This window comes from Cupressus sempervirens, chromosome 4 (assembly GCF_028749045.1).
Source record: "Cupressus sempervirens isolate cs-2001-9-10 chromosome 4, ASM2874904v1, whole genome shotgun sequence".
NCBI classification, from domain to species: domain Eukaryota; kingdom Viridiplantae; phylum Streptophyta; class Pinopsida; order Cupressales; family Cupressaceae; genus Cupressus; species Cupressus sempervirens.
This window is the reverse complement of record NC_143121.1, coordinates 27,144,069-27,158,796: the sequence shown is the minus strand read 5'-3', so window position 1 is coordinate 27,158,796 and position 14,728 is coordinate 27,144,069. Positions and strand designations below refer to the sequence as shown.

The following is a 14,728-nucleotide window of genomic DNA, read 5'->3' as shown; positions in this document are numbered from 1 at the left end:
TATATTGGCTACGATCTTCTTCTATGATTGTCTACATATATAAAGAGGAATAAAGAGAATCATTGGGCATGAAATTCTTTTCCCTCCAAGAAAGAGGATATTTTATTCTTCTCATATTTTATCAATTTTCTTGTCAAATACCCTAGACCTATTGCAATATATGTTTCATCTACAACTGATAGTTGCCATATTTATCAAGCCTAGTTTTTTGTAGGGAGGTAAGCTTGCTAAAGCTTTCTAGAAATATGATTTTTGTAGTGGCACCGCTCTCATAGGAAGTTTATTTCACCACCATGCACTTCTCAGTAATCATGGTGTTTATGTGGTTTTTGAGAGTATTGAAAAGGCCCTAGAGAGGTAGTCTTTTCATCCAATTAAGGCTAGTTTGCAGCAATATGGTGATCACTTGTCTAGAGATTGTGTTAATAGTGTGCAACCATTTTGGTAGTGGCTACGGTGCAACTTATATGCACCCAGACTAGTGTTAAATAGTCTTAAGTCTTTAATATACAAATGAAATACACTCAAAAGAGGTACAGTAGATAGTACAATTTTAATATGGTAACAACCAAATAGATTAGTATTTCATTCAAGCATTTAACAATGCAAAGACTTTCTATTTATTATTGTCAAGCACAAAGTGTATACTAATAATATTATAGTAATAACATCTATAATGAAACTGTTATGTTAATGTTGATTAAAATTACTTTTCCAACGTCATTAAATCAAATGTCTTTCACTTTAGATCACAATATTAATTAGATAATAAAAAACCATTAAAACTTCCATACATTCCAAAACACAAAACATAAATGAACCATACATTTCTATCATCTTTCGTGTTTAACCAACAAAGTAAAAGTCAATCGAAATCTGATTAGTCCTTATTATAATAGACCCGCTTCTCTACATAATGCTTTGTTTTATTTATTTTTATGCATGTTCAGATAGCTGCCTCAGTTTATGCCTATTTTCATTCACCAGTTTTATCTAATAGTCATTACATTTTCATTTTACATAGAAAGAGTTCATTAATTTAAATTATTTTCCTTTCTAGGAAACTACCTCCATGCATTATAAACCATTAGGTTGACCCACTTTTTTTGAGAAATGAAGCAAAGTGAAGAGCCCAAAACAACTATAAATGCACCCCATATTTGCTCTTCTCTTTGCATACAAACTTGAGTAAGATTGAAGGAGCTGAAATAGGTGAAGATGGGCAATGGAGATAAGGTTAAGGTTCTTGGCTTTAGTGTCAGCCCCTATACTCTTCGAGTCTTGATTGGGCTTGAAGAAAAGGGCATCAAATATGAGTTTGTAGAAGAAGATCCGATGAATAAAAGCCCCCTTTTGTTACAAATAAATCATGTCCATAAGAAGGTACTTATTCTTATTCACAATGGAAGGCCTGTCATTGATTCTTTTATTATTTTGCAATACATTGATGAGGCATGGAGCATGTAACAGGCCCAAAGAATGTGCAACTGAAAATATAAAATGAAAGAGCAAAAATATAAAATGTTGAAACTATTGATTCAAATTGTCTAGATACATTTGGAAACATACCAAATTGAAACTAATAAATGATATTGAAATGATACTAACTATTATACTAGAATGATATGAATATAATATACATTGATGTCTGAGCATCTGTATATAGTCTTATTTTCCCTTACAACAACTACTTACAGGAATAACTTCCCACAACTATATATTGAACTAATTTTATTTATCTAATCTAAACATAGAAACTAACCTAATTAATGTAATAAATCTAACATTCCCCCCTTATTACATTAATTCAACAATAAACTAACCTAACCTAATTAATGTAATAAGTCTAACATTCCCCCCTTATTACATTAATTCAACAATCTAACATTCTCACTTATTATAAACTAACCTAACCTAATTAACGTAATAAGTCCAACATTCCCCCCTTATTACATTAATCTAATAAAAGTGAAAAGCCTTCACCAATATTATTCCTCTAGAAACTTTGATGAAGTTCCTTCACCAATCTTTAAAAGTAGTTTGCAAGTTCAGATTGCAAATCCTAATCCTGAAGTTGAGCTCTTTCACCAATCTTTGGAATTAGTCTACAACTTTAGATTGCAAATCATAATCCTAAAGTTGAGCTCCTTCACCAATATCCTAACTTCAAACTATAAATCTTGAAGTTGACCTCACAATAACATTGTTTCCACCTCCCTTACACAACAAGACATAGTTCCTCCACAATTTCACATCTCCATGGAGTGTGCTTGATGCCTCCTCTGTGCCACACATGAGACACCTTTCCTCTGAAAGTCCACATCTCCTCTAAGTGTGTCTAAAGCCTCCTCAAGTGCCATAGAAATAATTGCCACTAACATATGGATGTCTTTCCTCTGAAAGTCGACATCTCCTTCAAGTGTCTCTAACACAATTTTTGAAATCCTACTCCCCTCACTCAATAGAAGGACAATCACATAACCAAGCCCCCTCTTTTCTTCAGGGACACAAATAGGTGCTTCCCATGCAATAATCATCTCTAAGCAAGAAGCTAGCTAGAGATGATAAGAATCCTCCAACCTCTATTGCCTCCAACCTCCTATTTTATTCACAACAAATAGGGTCTAGTCATCCAAAATCTATTAAAAGCACTCTTCTCCCCATTGATTAAGGGTGAATGCACAAAGTTGGGTCACAATTCTGCAAAAGTCAAATCCATGGAATGAGACCTCTTAGAAACAGGTACCTGATTTTTAAAAATGGGTACCTATTTTTGACTCGGGTGCCCAACACTAAATTTAAAAAATGAGCACCCGTTATTTTTAAAAATCAGGTACCCATTTTTATTTTCAAAAAACGGGTACCTATTTCTCAAAAAATTAAAAATTTGAATTTTTAAGAAACAGGTACCCATTTTTAAAAAATAAAAAATGGCTACTCATTTTTTAAAAGTAAAAAATGGGTACCCATTTCTTAAAAATTCAATTTTTAAGTTTTCGACAGATTTTACATGTCGCTTTTAGCTTTTCAAAATGGGTACCCATTTTTTGAAATTCAAATAATGGGTGCCTGTTTCTTACAACATGAGGTGAGATTTTTTTTTTCTTGCCTCAGATTTTGGTTTGGGACAGGCTTTGTGAGACCAAGCCTATACCTTGGCCTCTCAAGATTTGGCTAAGGCATTGAACTGACAAATTCATGCCTTGCCATAATTTTTAGAGGGTCTTCTCGATCAAATTTTTTTATGAAACAAAAACCCATTATAGCTCTCACTGTTCTAATTTCATAAATATAAATTTTATAGCATTATGATTTTATTTACTATTTTTGTATTATTTTTTAATCAAAGGTGGTACCTTAATGTAAAATAGAAACGTTCACTAAAACTTTAATAACTTTTTCATTTTATAATTTTTCTTAAATTAATTTATATGTCATCAATATACATTCAATTCTTTTGAAGTTAAAAAAAATTTGAAAAAAGTGAAATTTTAATCAAATTATGGTGTCCGTACATGAGAGGTTTTAAAATTATCCTTTATAGCCAATTAAAAATTAATAATAATAATAATAACTCATTCAAAAATTCAAAAAAAATATTCTCATCAATCTTTGCTGTGTCAGGTAACTCCATTTAAAATGATTCACAAAAAGTCATTCATTTGTGTCAAATTATGGTGTTTGTACACGAGCGTGGTATGGTCCTGAAACAAGCATTTTGAAAAAGTGGTTTTTGAAGATCCATACCAAAAAAATAATCTATCATATGGGCAAACAAATAAATTACATATTCAAAAAGAAGATTCCATACACTACAATTTTTATTCTGAAGTTTTTTTATATTTAATCTCTAAATGGCTCAAATTTTGGCATCAATTGACAAAATATTTCAGAAAAAGAAAAAACACTTCCACTTTTTGGCCAAAAGTGAGACCCAACTTCTTGCACTAACCCTTAGCCTACTCTGATACCACTATAACAAGCCCAAAGAATGTGAAACTAAAAACATAAAATAAAAGAGCAAAAATTTAAAATGTTGAAACTATTGATTTAGATTTTCTAGATACATTAGGAAACATATCGAATTGAAACTAACAAATGATATTGAAATTATACTAAATATTATACTAGAATGATATGAATATAATATACATTGATGTCTAAGCATCTGTATATAGTCTTATTTTCCCTTACAGCAACTACTTACGGGAATAACTTCCCACAACTATATATTGAACTAATTTTATTTATCTAATCTAAACATAGAAACTAACCTGATTAATGTAATAAATCTAACATTCCCCTCTTATTACATTAATTCAACAATAAACTAACCTAAACTAATTAATGTAATAAGTCCAACAGAGCAATGGTCCCACTTTTTTACCATCTGATCCATATGATCAAGCTACGGCTCAGTTTTGGGTAGACTTTGTAGAAAATAAGGTATGTCTATTCAATTTTATCAATAGATCAAAAATTCATATTTTAAATTGTAAATAGAATTTTTGATTTATCAAATTTAATGTGCTACAATAGTATATTTTATATCAATATAGTACTTTTCCGTTTTTAAAATATATTGCAGATTTTATTCTTGTACTATTATTTTAAATTTATGTGCATTCTAATATTTCTTAGTAATAATTATGTATTATTTTAGATCTGTACTTCTGGAGAAAGAATCATAGCATTAAAAAAAAAGAACAAGAAGAAGGAAAGTGAGAATTTATGGAAGATTTAGCAATACTAGAAGAAACTCTCAAAGGGAATGATTACTTTGGAGGAAGTAATTTTGGAATCGTAGATATTGTAGTTGCCCCACAAATATGTTGGCTTCATACATTTGAAATTGTTGAAAATTTTAAAATTATGACTGAAGATAAATTTCCCAACTTTTTTGCATGGATGAAGAGATGTATGGAGAGGGAGAGCATGAAGAAAGTACTCCCACAAGAAGAACAAGTGTTGAACACATTAACTCAAGCTAGAAAGTTTCTTTTTGGAGAGGTTTAGTTGAACTTTGTTTTAGAAAGCTTAGTTTTGTAATGGATTGAGTTGTGTTATGCTTTAGCTTGTCTTAGGTGTTGTATATTTATATATGTGGTGTTTAATACTTTAATTATATAATTACTATAAGGAGGTCAAAACCAATAGATTTAAATAATATTATTATTTAAATCTATTCCAAGTAAAAGAATATTTCAGAATTATTTAGTTGGTTGAGAAATATATGAGATTAGGTAAAGTGTTCATCCACTTTGATAAAATTATGAGCAACAATGTAATTTTATATGTATTGCCTTCAATATTGAATAAAGTGAGTTTTGGTATGAAGATGAGGTTTTATAGGATTGGTATCAAAGTGAGTTACCAAGATCCTCTTTTGTTGTATTACATTAATAGATAAAGACTTTGGTGCAAATGTGTAAGTCATATTGAGTAAAATGAATTTTAATAGAGAGATGAAATTTTATAGCATTTGTATCAAGTGATCAATGAGTTGCAATACAAGTGTGAAATATGTAGACTTGTAGAACTTGATACACAAAAGGGTTGAGGGTCTTGTGGGGCCTTTTTGGCGGATTCATTTGTTTTTGAATATTCGTTAAGTGGCTACCACAAAAGACCTTGTGTTCTCAATTTTATGCTTTTATGTAGAATTTACAAGTAATCATCTAAGTAGATAATTTTCATACATAATTTCATATTTTTATTAATTCACATAAGTTAGTATTGTATCATTTCTACCTTGATTCTAGAAAGTCTAGATCAATAAATTATGTGTCATGTATATATGTGTCACAACTCAAATGTATATGTCTTGGTCTAGAAAGGTTGATCTAAAGTTGACACATGGTTGGATAGTCTTGACCATCTTTATTTTACATGTTGGGAGTACATGAATTCATTTTAGTGATCAAGTTTGTACGTCATGTAGCGTTGTTCTACAGTTTGACTAGTGTAAATCTATTTAACATTATTTTAATTTTAAATTAAATTAAAACTAAACAACTATATCTCTATAATTAGTTAAAGCATATAAATGTTTAATATTCAGATATATCTCAATGTAAACACACAATATTGTGTAGTGTAACTCAAACTAATCATACTTCTCATTTCTTTCTCACGATATATTTTTGAGATCCTTATAAATATTACTACAATGACAATGGGTAGATGAATTTCCGATGAATTTATAAATCTACTTGACATTTTATGGATCCTTACCTCTTTCAAGTATAAAACAAAATCTCTTAATAGATGTTCTTTGTGATGAAACCTAAAAACTTCAAAGTCAATTGTCAACGTAGAAAATTGGTAACAACCACCTTGTTGAATGTCTTTTAAAATATCTTTACTAAGGACTAGTTATCCTTCCTACAAAAAGCATTGTTGATCAAATTTCAAAATATCAAAAGCACACTGATTTTTACAAAATTTTGATCTTCATGATCTACATATTTTGTAATCGAAAACAATAACAAATTTCAGAAGAACTTTATTTTATCTTTAATAAATTTTATCGAGAAATTAGCCCACGCCCTATGCCAAAACTTATGGCATTCAAATATGCCACAGTTTTCCCTTATATGCCAATCTTTAATGAATGCATTTTGTCAAAAGTCTTTATAATTGTAATTGACAATGTCGTCATTGTCCTCATGGTCTTGCTATAGCAATAGAGTACTCGAGAAAACCTTGACCCAATGGTGTATAATCGAGATTTCATTTTACATATGATAGAAACATTAAACTAATTTTCAATGTTTTAATGAACAGAAGGTGTGGAAACGGGTCAAACTTGGATACCCATCATTATGCAAGGAACTACGTAAGCAATTGATTTTTTTTTTTGGTCCATCAAAACCACTAAACTACAGCAAAGATTTGTTCTTGTTCGGCTCTCCTTTCTTACCATTTGATCCATACGACAAAGCTATGGCTTGGTTTTGGGTAGATTTTATAGAAAATAAGGTATATGAGGCTAAAAACTTATTTGATATTTAACTAAAAATTAAATTGTTTATGAGATTTTTAATGGATCATGTTATAACAGTGTTTTATTCTAGGGAGGTTGTTAATTGAAACCAAGAGAGAAGAACAAGGAGGAGGAAAGCGACAAGGTATAGAAAGCTTAGAAATCTTAGAAGAAACTCATTATTTGGGAGGAAAGACTTTTGGAATGGTAGATTTTGCATTTGCTCCAATGATATGCTTATGTCATAGTGACAAAGTACTCAGAGATTTTAAGCTTATGCTCGAGGATAGATTTCCAAGGATTTATGGCAGGATTAAGAAATGTACTGAGAGGGAAAGTATCAAGAAAGTACTTTCCCAACAAGAATGAGTTTTACAAATTATGATGCAAATAAAAAAGCATCTTGTTTCACAAACTCAGTAAAATTATGTTTCATTAAAGTTTAGTATGTTCTATTATAGGTTATTAGGAGACAGGCTAATCACCTCGAGAAATGTACTAAAGACAAAATAAAGTCCAATCTTTTTTTTTTCACGTTCATGAAAATGCAGTTATATTTTTTCAATTTTTTTGTTGTGTTTGAATACAAACTACGTAGATCATGAAATCAAATGTTGAAATTTTCAGAAAAATCCATGTTGTTTTCAATTTTTTGAAAATTGGTCAATGTACAATTTTCCTAGAGGATAGTTGCATCCCTTTTATAATGTATTGAGACGTGTTTTCTTATAGTTTGTTAGATATTTAAAATCATGTAGGATGTTAAAATCATACAATTGTATTACCTTGGAATCAATTATAACCTATACATAATTATTGTGGGAATTGTGAAAAATAAAACTTCACAACACAAAAAATTTCTTGGGATCAATCGATGCCGAGTGACAAGCAGTGGGTGTTGAGTGAGCTTCACACGTTAAGGAGACGAGTGGAGTGCTCAACAATAGTGGATGTTGAGTGAGCTCGGCAACAATGGGAGCCGAGTGACTCGGTCACCAAAGGGGAGCTCGACACCAAAAGGGAACACAACACCAAGTGAACTTGGTAGATGAAGGAACCAAATGAGCTCAATAGGCACAAGATGGAAACTTGGTAGTGCTAGCTATAACATGATGGAAACAACACAGACAAGTGTTGACTGAGTGAGCATAAGGAGAGCTCGGTTTACACATGAATTGACCAAGTCAATAACAAACTTGGGAAACCGATCATTTCAAATTTTTGACACTCCCCCTTTGTCCCGAGCCAAACAAACAAGGATCACTCTTGATCCAAATCAATTACACCAAGACTCCTTCTTAGTTGCACAAAACTTGATATGCCCAAAGGCTTAGTAAATATGTTTGCTAGCTATTGCTCAGACTTAGAAAATTCTATTTTGATGTCTCCATTCTCCACCAACTCTCTGATGAAGTGATATATGATTTCTATATGCTTGATTCTCCCATGGAAGATTGGATTCTTAGACAATGTAATTGAGGAATTATTGTCACAAAAAATTGTGGTTCCACCCTCTTGTTTTTCATTCAAATCTATCAAGATTTTCCTTAACCAACTACCATTCTTTTCTTGGACAATAAATTTAAGCCGAAAAAACCAATATGCCCATACCTGAGATATCATAGGTTGGAGGGGTCTTCAATCACCCTCCTTAGAGCTGATTGTTGATGTACTACCATACATGCATGCTTGGGAGGTGCAACAGTGACTTGAGAAGATAAACATGTCTCTATCTTCAATGGAAACATTTGGTTCTTTGTCATTTGGACTGCTTCAAGTACTCTCTTACTCTCATTCTTTTCATGAATAACACACTTTTCATTTTCCATCAGTGCCTTGTAACCATTTTGAATGACTTGTCCAACACTCATCAAATTGTGCTTCATACCTGGGGCAAATATACATTTTATATCTTCTTCTTCTCACCTTGCTTTGTGCAAACCATGAATGATCCTTTTCACACAATGGGAATGGTTCCATTATTTTCCATTTTGATTTCAGACTTCAAATTTCTATCAATGAAAGAAAATAAACTTTCATTACCACTCATGTGGTTGCTGCAATTGTTGTCCAAGTACCATAACTCGGGGTTTCCTTTTTCACCAATTTTACACATAGTGAAGGCTATGGGATTGTTTGTATTCCCCATATTCACATTAGCCACAATTGCATTATGCTTTGATTGACACCCTACTTCTTGTAGCATTCATTAGCATAATGCCCAAACTTATGACAATAGTAGCATTCTACATCATTCTTGTTGGAGTTGTAATTCTTCTTACCTCCTCTAGAGTTGTTTTCAGAGGTGCTTGTTCCCTTTTGATTGCTAGCTTGTCCTAAGCTTTCTAGACTAGCATTCCTTTGACTATTCCTTCCATGAACTCTACTTCTTGAGCCTCTACTAAAGCCATTTCTTGCTCTCCCCTACCTCTTGAATCCTCTTGAGCCTTGAAAGACTTCTCTTGGGAAGTTTTTGCTAATCTATTGATCTGGTGCTCTTGAGTTTGAAGAGTTCCCATCAACTCATCCATATTCAATGTGGTAAGGTCCTTTTCTTCCTCAATGGTCATCACAATATTGTCATATCTTTGAGATAAAATCCTCAATATCTTCTCCACTATCCTTTTCTCTTCATACTCTTCTCCATTTGATTTGAACTGGTATACCAAAATAGAGATTCTTGAGCTAGATTTTGCAATAGGTTCATTGTCCTTCATTTGATGTTCTCAAACTCCCTTTTGATCATCTATAGCTTTACTACTCTAACCTTATCAATCCCCTTGAAGTTTGTCTCAAGGATATCCCATGCTTCCTTTGAATAATTTGTTGTTGCAATCTTGGGAAAAATAGTCTCTGTCATTGTTGTCTCAATTAGACTTAATGCTTTTGCATCCTTTCTTCTTGACTCCTTCAATTGAGTCTTATGAGCATTTGTGAGGGTAGCATATGGTGCTGGTTCAGTTACATCATTGAACCCCTTAATCACAAACTCCCACAAATCATTAGCAACCATAATGGTTCTCATTTTCTTTGCCCGTCTATCATAATTTTGTCCATTAAAGGATGGTGGTTGCTGCCATATCTTTGTTGCATCTCCTTCCATGTCAAATACCAAAAAAAAAATGCCCTAACTCACAATGGATGTGGGGCAATAAAGCTCTGATAACTTGTAAAAAAAAAAAAACTTCAAAACACAAAAATTTGGTCAGCAACAATGGATGTCAAGTGGCAAGCATTGGACGCTGAGTGAGCTTGGCAACAATGGGAGCTGCATGACTCAGTTACCAAACAGGAGCTCAAAACCTAAAGAGAACACTACATTGAGTGAGTTTGGTAGGCACAAGATGGAAACTCGGAAGTGCCAATTATAACTTGCCAGAAACAACATAGACAATTGCTGACTGAGTGAGCACAAGGAGAGCTTAGCTTACACATGAACCTAGTGCTCGTCAATAATAGACTTATAGTCAAGACTTTTCCACAAGTAAAACATGAGAAAGATAACAGAGAACATGCATCTTTGAACTTCTCAAATACTTAATGCAACAAGCATAATGAATAGAAAGGGGATGGCAATGAGCCAATACAACTGGATTGGTTAATATGCCTGCTTGATTGCTTTCTATACAACTGAGTTAAACTATTACAAAATCTGGGAGCATTCGGCTTCAACCAAAAAATGAAAAATACTTCAACTAATAAAACTAATCTTAAACTTGCAACACTAAAGGCTGCATACAATAGCACCTAGAGCATTCACTACTTCATAGGGAAAAAAATGAACTTTAGAATGACAGAGAGAATCAACACATGTTGTTGCATACTTTGAAATTGAACCTTCCTTCTATCATTTAAATGTTGCCTTGATCCGCTAATCTTCTTCATGTTCTCTCTAATTCTTATTGAATGAATGAGCTTTATCCCTTTTGTTTTGTCCACAAAAAACTTCCCTCTCTTTTTGGATTTCAAACTCACTTACTGAGTTTAAGAGTGTCGAGCGAGTAGGTGGGCGTTTCACTCCAGGGCAACTGATCATTTCAAATTACTAACAGGAATATCTCAATGTGATTGCTTAATATTGTATCCACCAAACTTGCTCATGTAGCTCAAACTACTTGTGATTCCTAACTCCCCCCTTGAAAATATTTTGGACACTCTTATACACATGGCCAGTAACAAGGCATTTGGACATGATGACTTTCCTTGAATTATCAATAAATCCATTTGGCATTTATGTGTTATTGCCTCCAACAAGTATAAAATGTGATTCCTTGAGGTTTGATATCAATTATGGAAGCTTCAAGTTCATTCCCAAATTTGTTGGCATTGAACACATCACCAATTGGTAGCCAAGGTTTCTTGTTGAATGTATCATATAACATTCTTTCAAGGTGCTTTTTATTCATATATGTTACAATTTTCCTTCAATTCTGTGCCTTTGGGAAATTTATTTCATCAAAAAGCTATATTCCTATCATTGTTAGTATTATTTGAGATGGAATAGAATTGTTTGAAGCATCTAATAAATGTGTTATTTTTTTCAAAAGTAACTTTGAAAAGTTTTACCAACATATAGTGTGAAATAATCAAAACTCTAAAATTTAGAGGTTCCTATTTGTAAGATATAATAACTATATTCTATGATGCTTATAATTGTGTCTCTTATTATTGCATATCATTTTAAAAAAAATTAACTCTATTAGTCAAGGTTATCCCCTGATACTTTGTATGTTCTTGCTGTCCATAATTTATCAACTAGAAATCTATGAATAATTCATTTCTAAAATTAGTGGAAAGTAAGAGGCATTCACATTTGGAGAATAGATAATAGACATACATTGGGAATAGTAAGATATTAAAATATTTGAATATTATTTTTCCCACTTGACAAGTTCTTAAAACTGTATTTATAATGTAGTTGACATGCTTAAAAAATCTATAGTTGATATGCTAAAACTACTGCATAAGTTTCAGCCACTTTCTAACCAATTATAAAACAAAAAAATGTTTATGAGGCGAGATGCTTTTTACGTATGACAGCAACATGGAACCAGTTTTCATGTTTCCAAGAGACGGGTCAAAGTTGAATAGCCGTCATTACAATAATTTTGTTTTCTTGCCCAGCAAAGCAGACAAAACAACTACAGCAGAGATTTGTTCTTCTTCTTCTTCATAGAAAGTTTAATCAGTGAAGATTGAAGGAGAAATAGTTGAAGAAATGGCAGGTGAAGATGAAGTTAAGCTTATTGGCTTCTGGGCAAGCCCTTTTGCTCTGAGAGCCATGATTGGGCTTGAAGAAAAGGGTGTAAAATATGAGTTTGTGGAAGAAGATCTCTTCTCTAATAAAAGCCCCCTTTTGTTGGAAATGAATCCTGTGAATAAGATGGTACCTGTTCTTATTCACAATGGCAGACCTGTGGTTGAATCTGCCATTATTCTGCAATATATTGATGAGGTTTGGAGTAATGGCTCTTCTTTTTTACCATCTGATCCATATGACCGTGCCATGGATCGATTCTGGACAGATTTTATAGAAAAAAAGGTATATGTGGCTCAAAACGTCTTGGATTTATAATTAAAATACTAAAATTGTTCATATGATTTTTGTTAATAGAATGTTTTACAACATTGTTATTTTCCTCAGCTTATTGATCCAGGGAGATGTATATTTCGAAGTAAGGGAGAAGAACATGAAGAAGGAAAGCGACAGTTTATAGAAAGTTTAGGAATGGTGGAAGAAGCTCTCAAAGGAAAAGATTATTTTGGGGGAAGTTGTTTTGGAATGGCAGATATTGCATTTGTCCCATTGATCTGTTGGTTCCAAACATATGAAACATTTGGAGGTTTTAAGATTATGTTTGAGAATGAATTTCCAAGTATTTTTGATTGGATGAAGAAATGTATGGAGAGGGAAAGTGTCAAGAAATATCTTCCAGAATCAGCAAGAGTGCTAGAATCTGTCATACAATTTGAAAAGCGTTTTGATCCTGAAACTTAGTTAAACTAGGTATGGCTAAAGATGCCTTTTTGCAATGTATTGAGTATTGTTGTCTTTTGTTTGACATATCTGTTAATGGTTGTATATGGTGTACAATAATTTTAGTTGAATGAATATTTTTATAGATCAATAGTGGAAGTGTTAAATAAAACAATATTTTATTATATGTCTATTGGCTAATTTATTGTAACATTCTTATATTTTAAATAAGTTAGATTAGGTAGAAAATATTTTTTATATTATAAAACAAAAAATGGATGTTAACATATAAGTGTAGAAAAATAAAAGTAAACAAAGATCTAATTAAAAAATGTATACGAATAAGCTTCAACAAGATTATATCACATGTTATCATTTCTTTCTTATTTCTTTCATGTTCTAAATAAATATATATTATAAAATTATAGAGGATGTTAACATATAAGTATAGAGAAACAAAAATAAACAAGATCTAATTTTAAAATGTATATGGGTAAACTTCAACAAGATTGTGCCACATGTTATCACATCTTTCTTACTTTTAATTTTATGTTCCAAATAAAATTCAATCTTTCAACAGAAATCCTAATCCTCCAAAGTTTGTAAATTTATTGTTTGTCCTACTCAAATTTTAAAATCCTTCCACAAATATTAAATTTGTGATTAATTTTGCTAAAAGTTATTTCAGAAAATTTATTATTTTTAATAATTTTATATTTGAACATAGATGTACCTAAAAATTATTTTGTGCACCTATCACAATTAAATAAGTATTGGGAGCATTTTTCAATTCAAGATCACACTTAGAAGCTAAATCTTGAACTCTGACTGGACATAATTTGCGTCGGTGTTTTTGGAAATCATCTGCAGTCAATTTTGGATTGGGGTTTTATTGTTTGCATGGCAGGGCATGAGATTTCTTCTCCGTTGGTGAGAACAGATGGTTCTTCTCCAACTATGCATGCAATGCGATCTGAATCATTTTATTCAAGGGAGAGCTCCAAGCTGAAAAAAGTTAATGGTTATTTTTCATGTAGCCATGATCGCCCTGTTTTGGTTATTCCTCCAACGACTGTAATGGAGGACATTGATTACTGGACCAAGCATGCTTTGATATGCAAATTTCTTGGAATCCGAATTTCCCTATCCGCTCTTGAGGCATGGATCCGCCGCTCATGGCAAGTGGAAGGCGATATGGAGATCATGTTGGTGGGAAATAGTTATTTTTTTGTTGTATTCTCTTGCATGTCTGATCGGGATCGTGTTTTTGAAGGAGGCCCTTATTTCTACAACCATGTGGGGTTATTTGTCAAACCTTGGCATTCAGGTTTTAATTCTGCTAAGGATCTCCCTTCAACAGTGCCAGTTTGGGTTCGCTTGCCTCGTCTTCCCTTGGAATTTTGGCGTGAAGACATCCTTCGACAAATTGCTGCTTTATTGGGAAAGCCGGTTGCGATTGCACATCAATCCCTCGATAAAAAGGTTATTTCTTATGCTAGAATTTGTGTTGAAATTAATTTGAATAACCCATTACCAGATTCTTTGGAAATTTGTATGGGGGATTTTTCTTGGGTGCGGCAGTTAGATTATGAATCTCTCCATTTCTCTTGCCAGATTTGTCATGAGTATGGTCATTTACTGCCCCCATAACTCAAGTTTCAAAGGAGTGGATGGTTCTACAGCTGGCAATACTGGTAATTTGGCAGATACTACAGGGAAAGGACAATCTCAAATGGCTAATACTACCAAGGGGATGAATCCGCAAG

At 32.4% G+C, this 14,728-nt stretch overlaps 1 protein-coding gene and 1 pseudogene across 1 annotated transcript; both read left to right on the top strand.

Moving 5' to 3' along the window:
• The first annotated feature begins 1,218 nt into the window (after positions 1-1,218).
• Positions 1,219-5,016, top strand: LOC149559772 (putative glutathione S-transferase parC; annotated as a pseudogene).
• A 7,074-nt stretch (positions 5,017-12,090) lies between these two features.
• On the top strand, positions 12,091-13,113 carry LOC149559771 (glutathione S-transferase U19-like). Its single transcript, XM_089823502.1, has 2 exons — positions 12,091-12,527; positions 12,630-13,113. Exons 1-2 carry the CDS (start codon positions 12,204-12,206, stop codon positions 12,981-12,983), a joined length of 678 nt encoding a protein of 225 aa, XP_089679628.1. The 5' UTR covers positions 12,091-12,203; the 3' UTR covers positions 12,984-13,113.
• Positions 13,114-14,728: the final 1,615 nt, after the last annotated feature.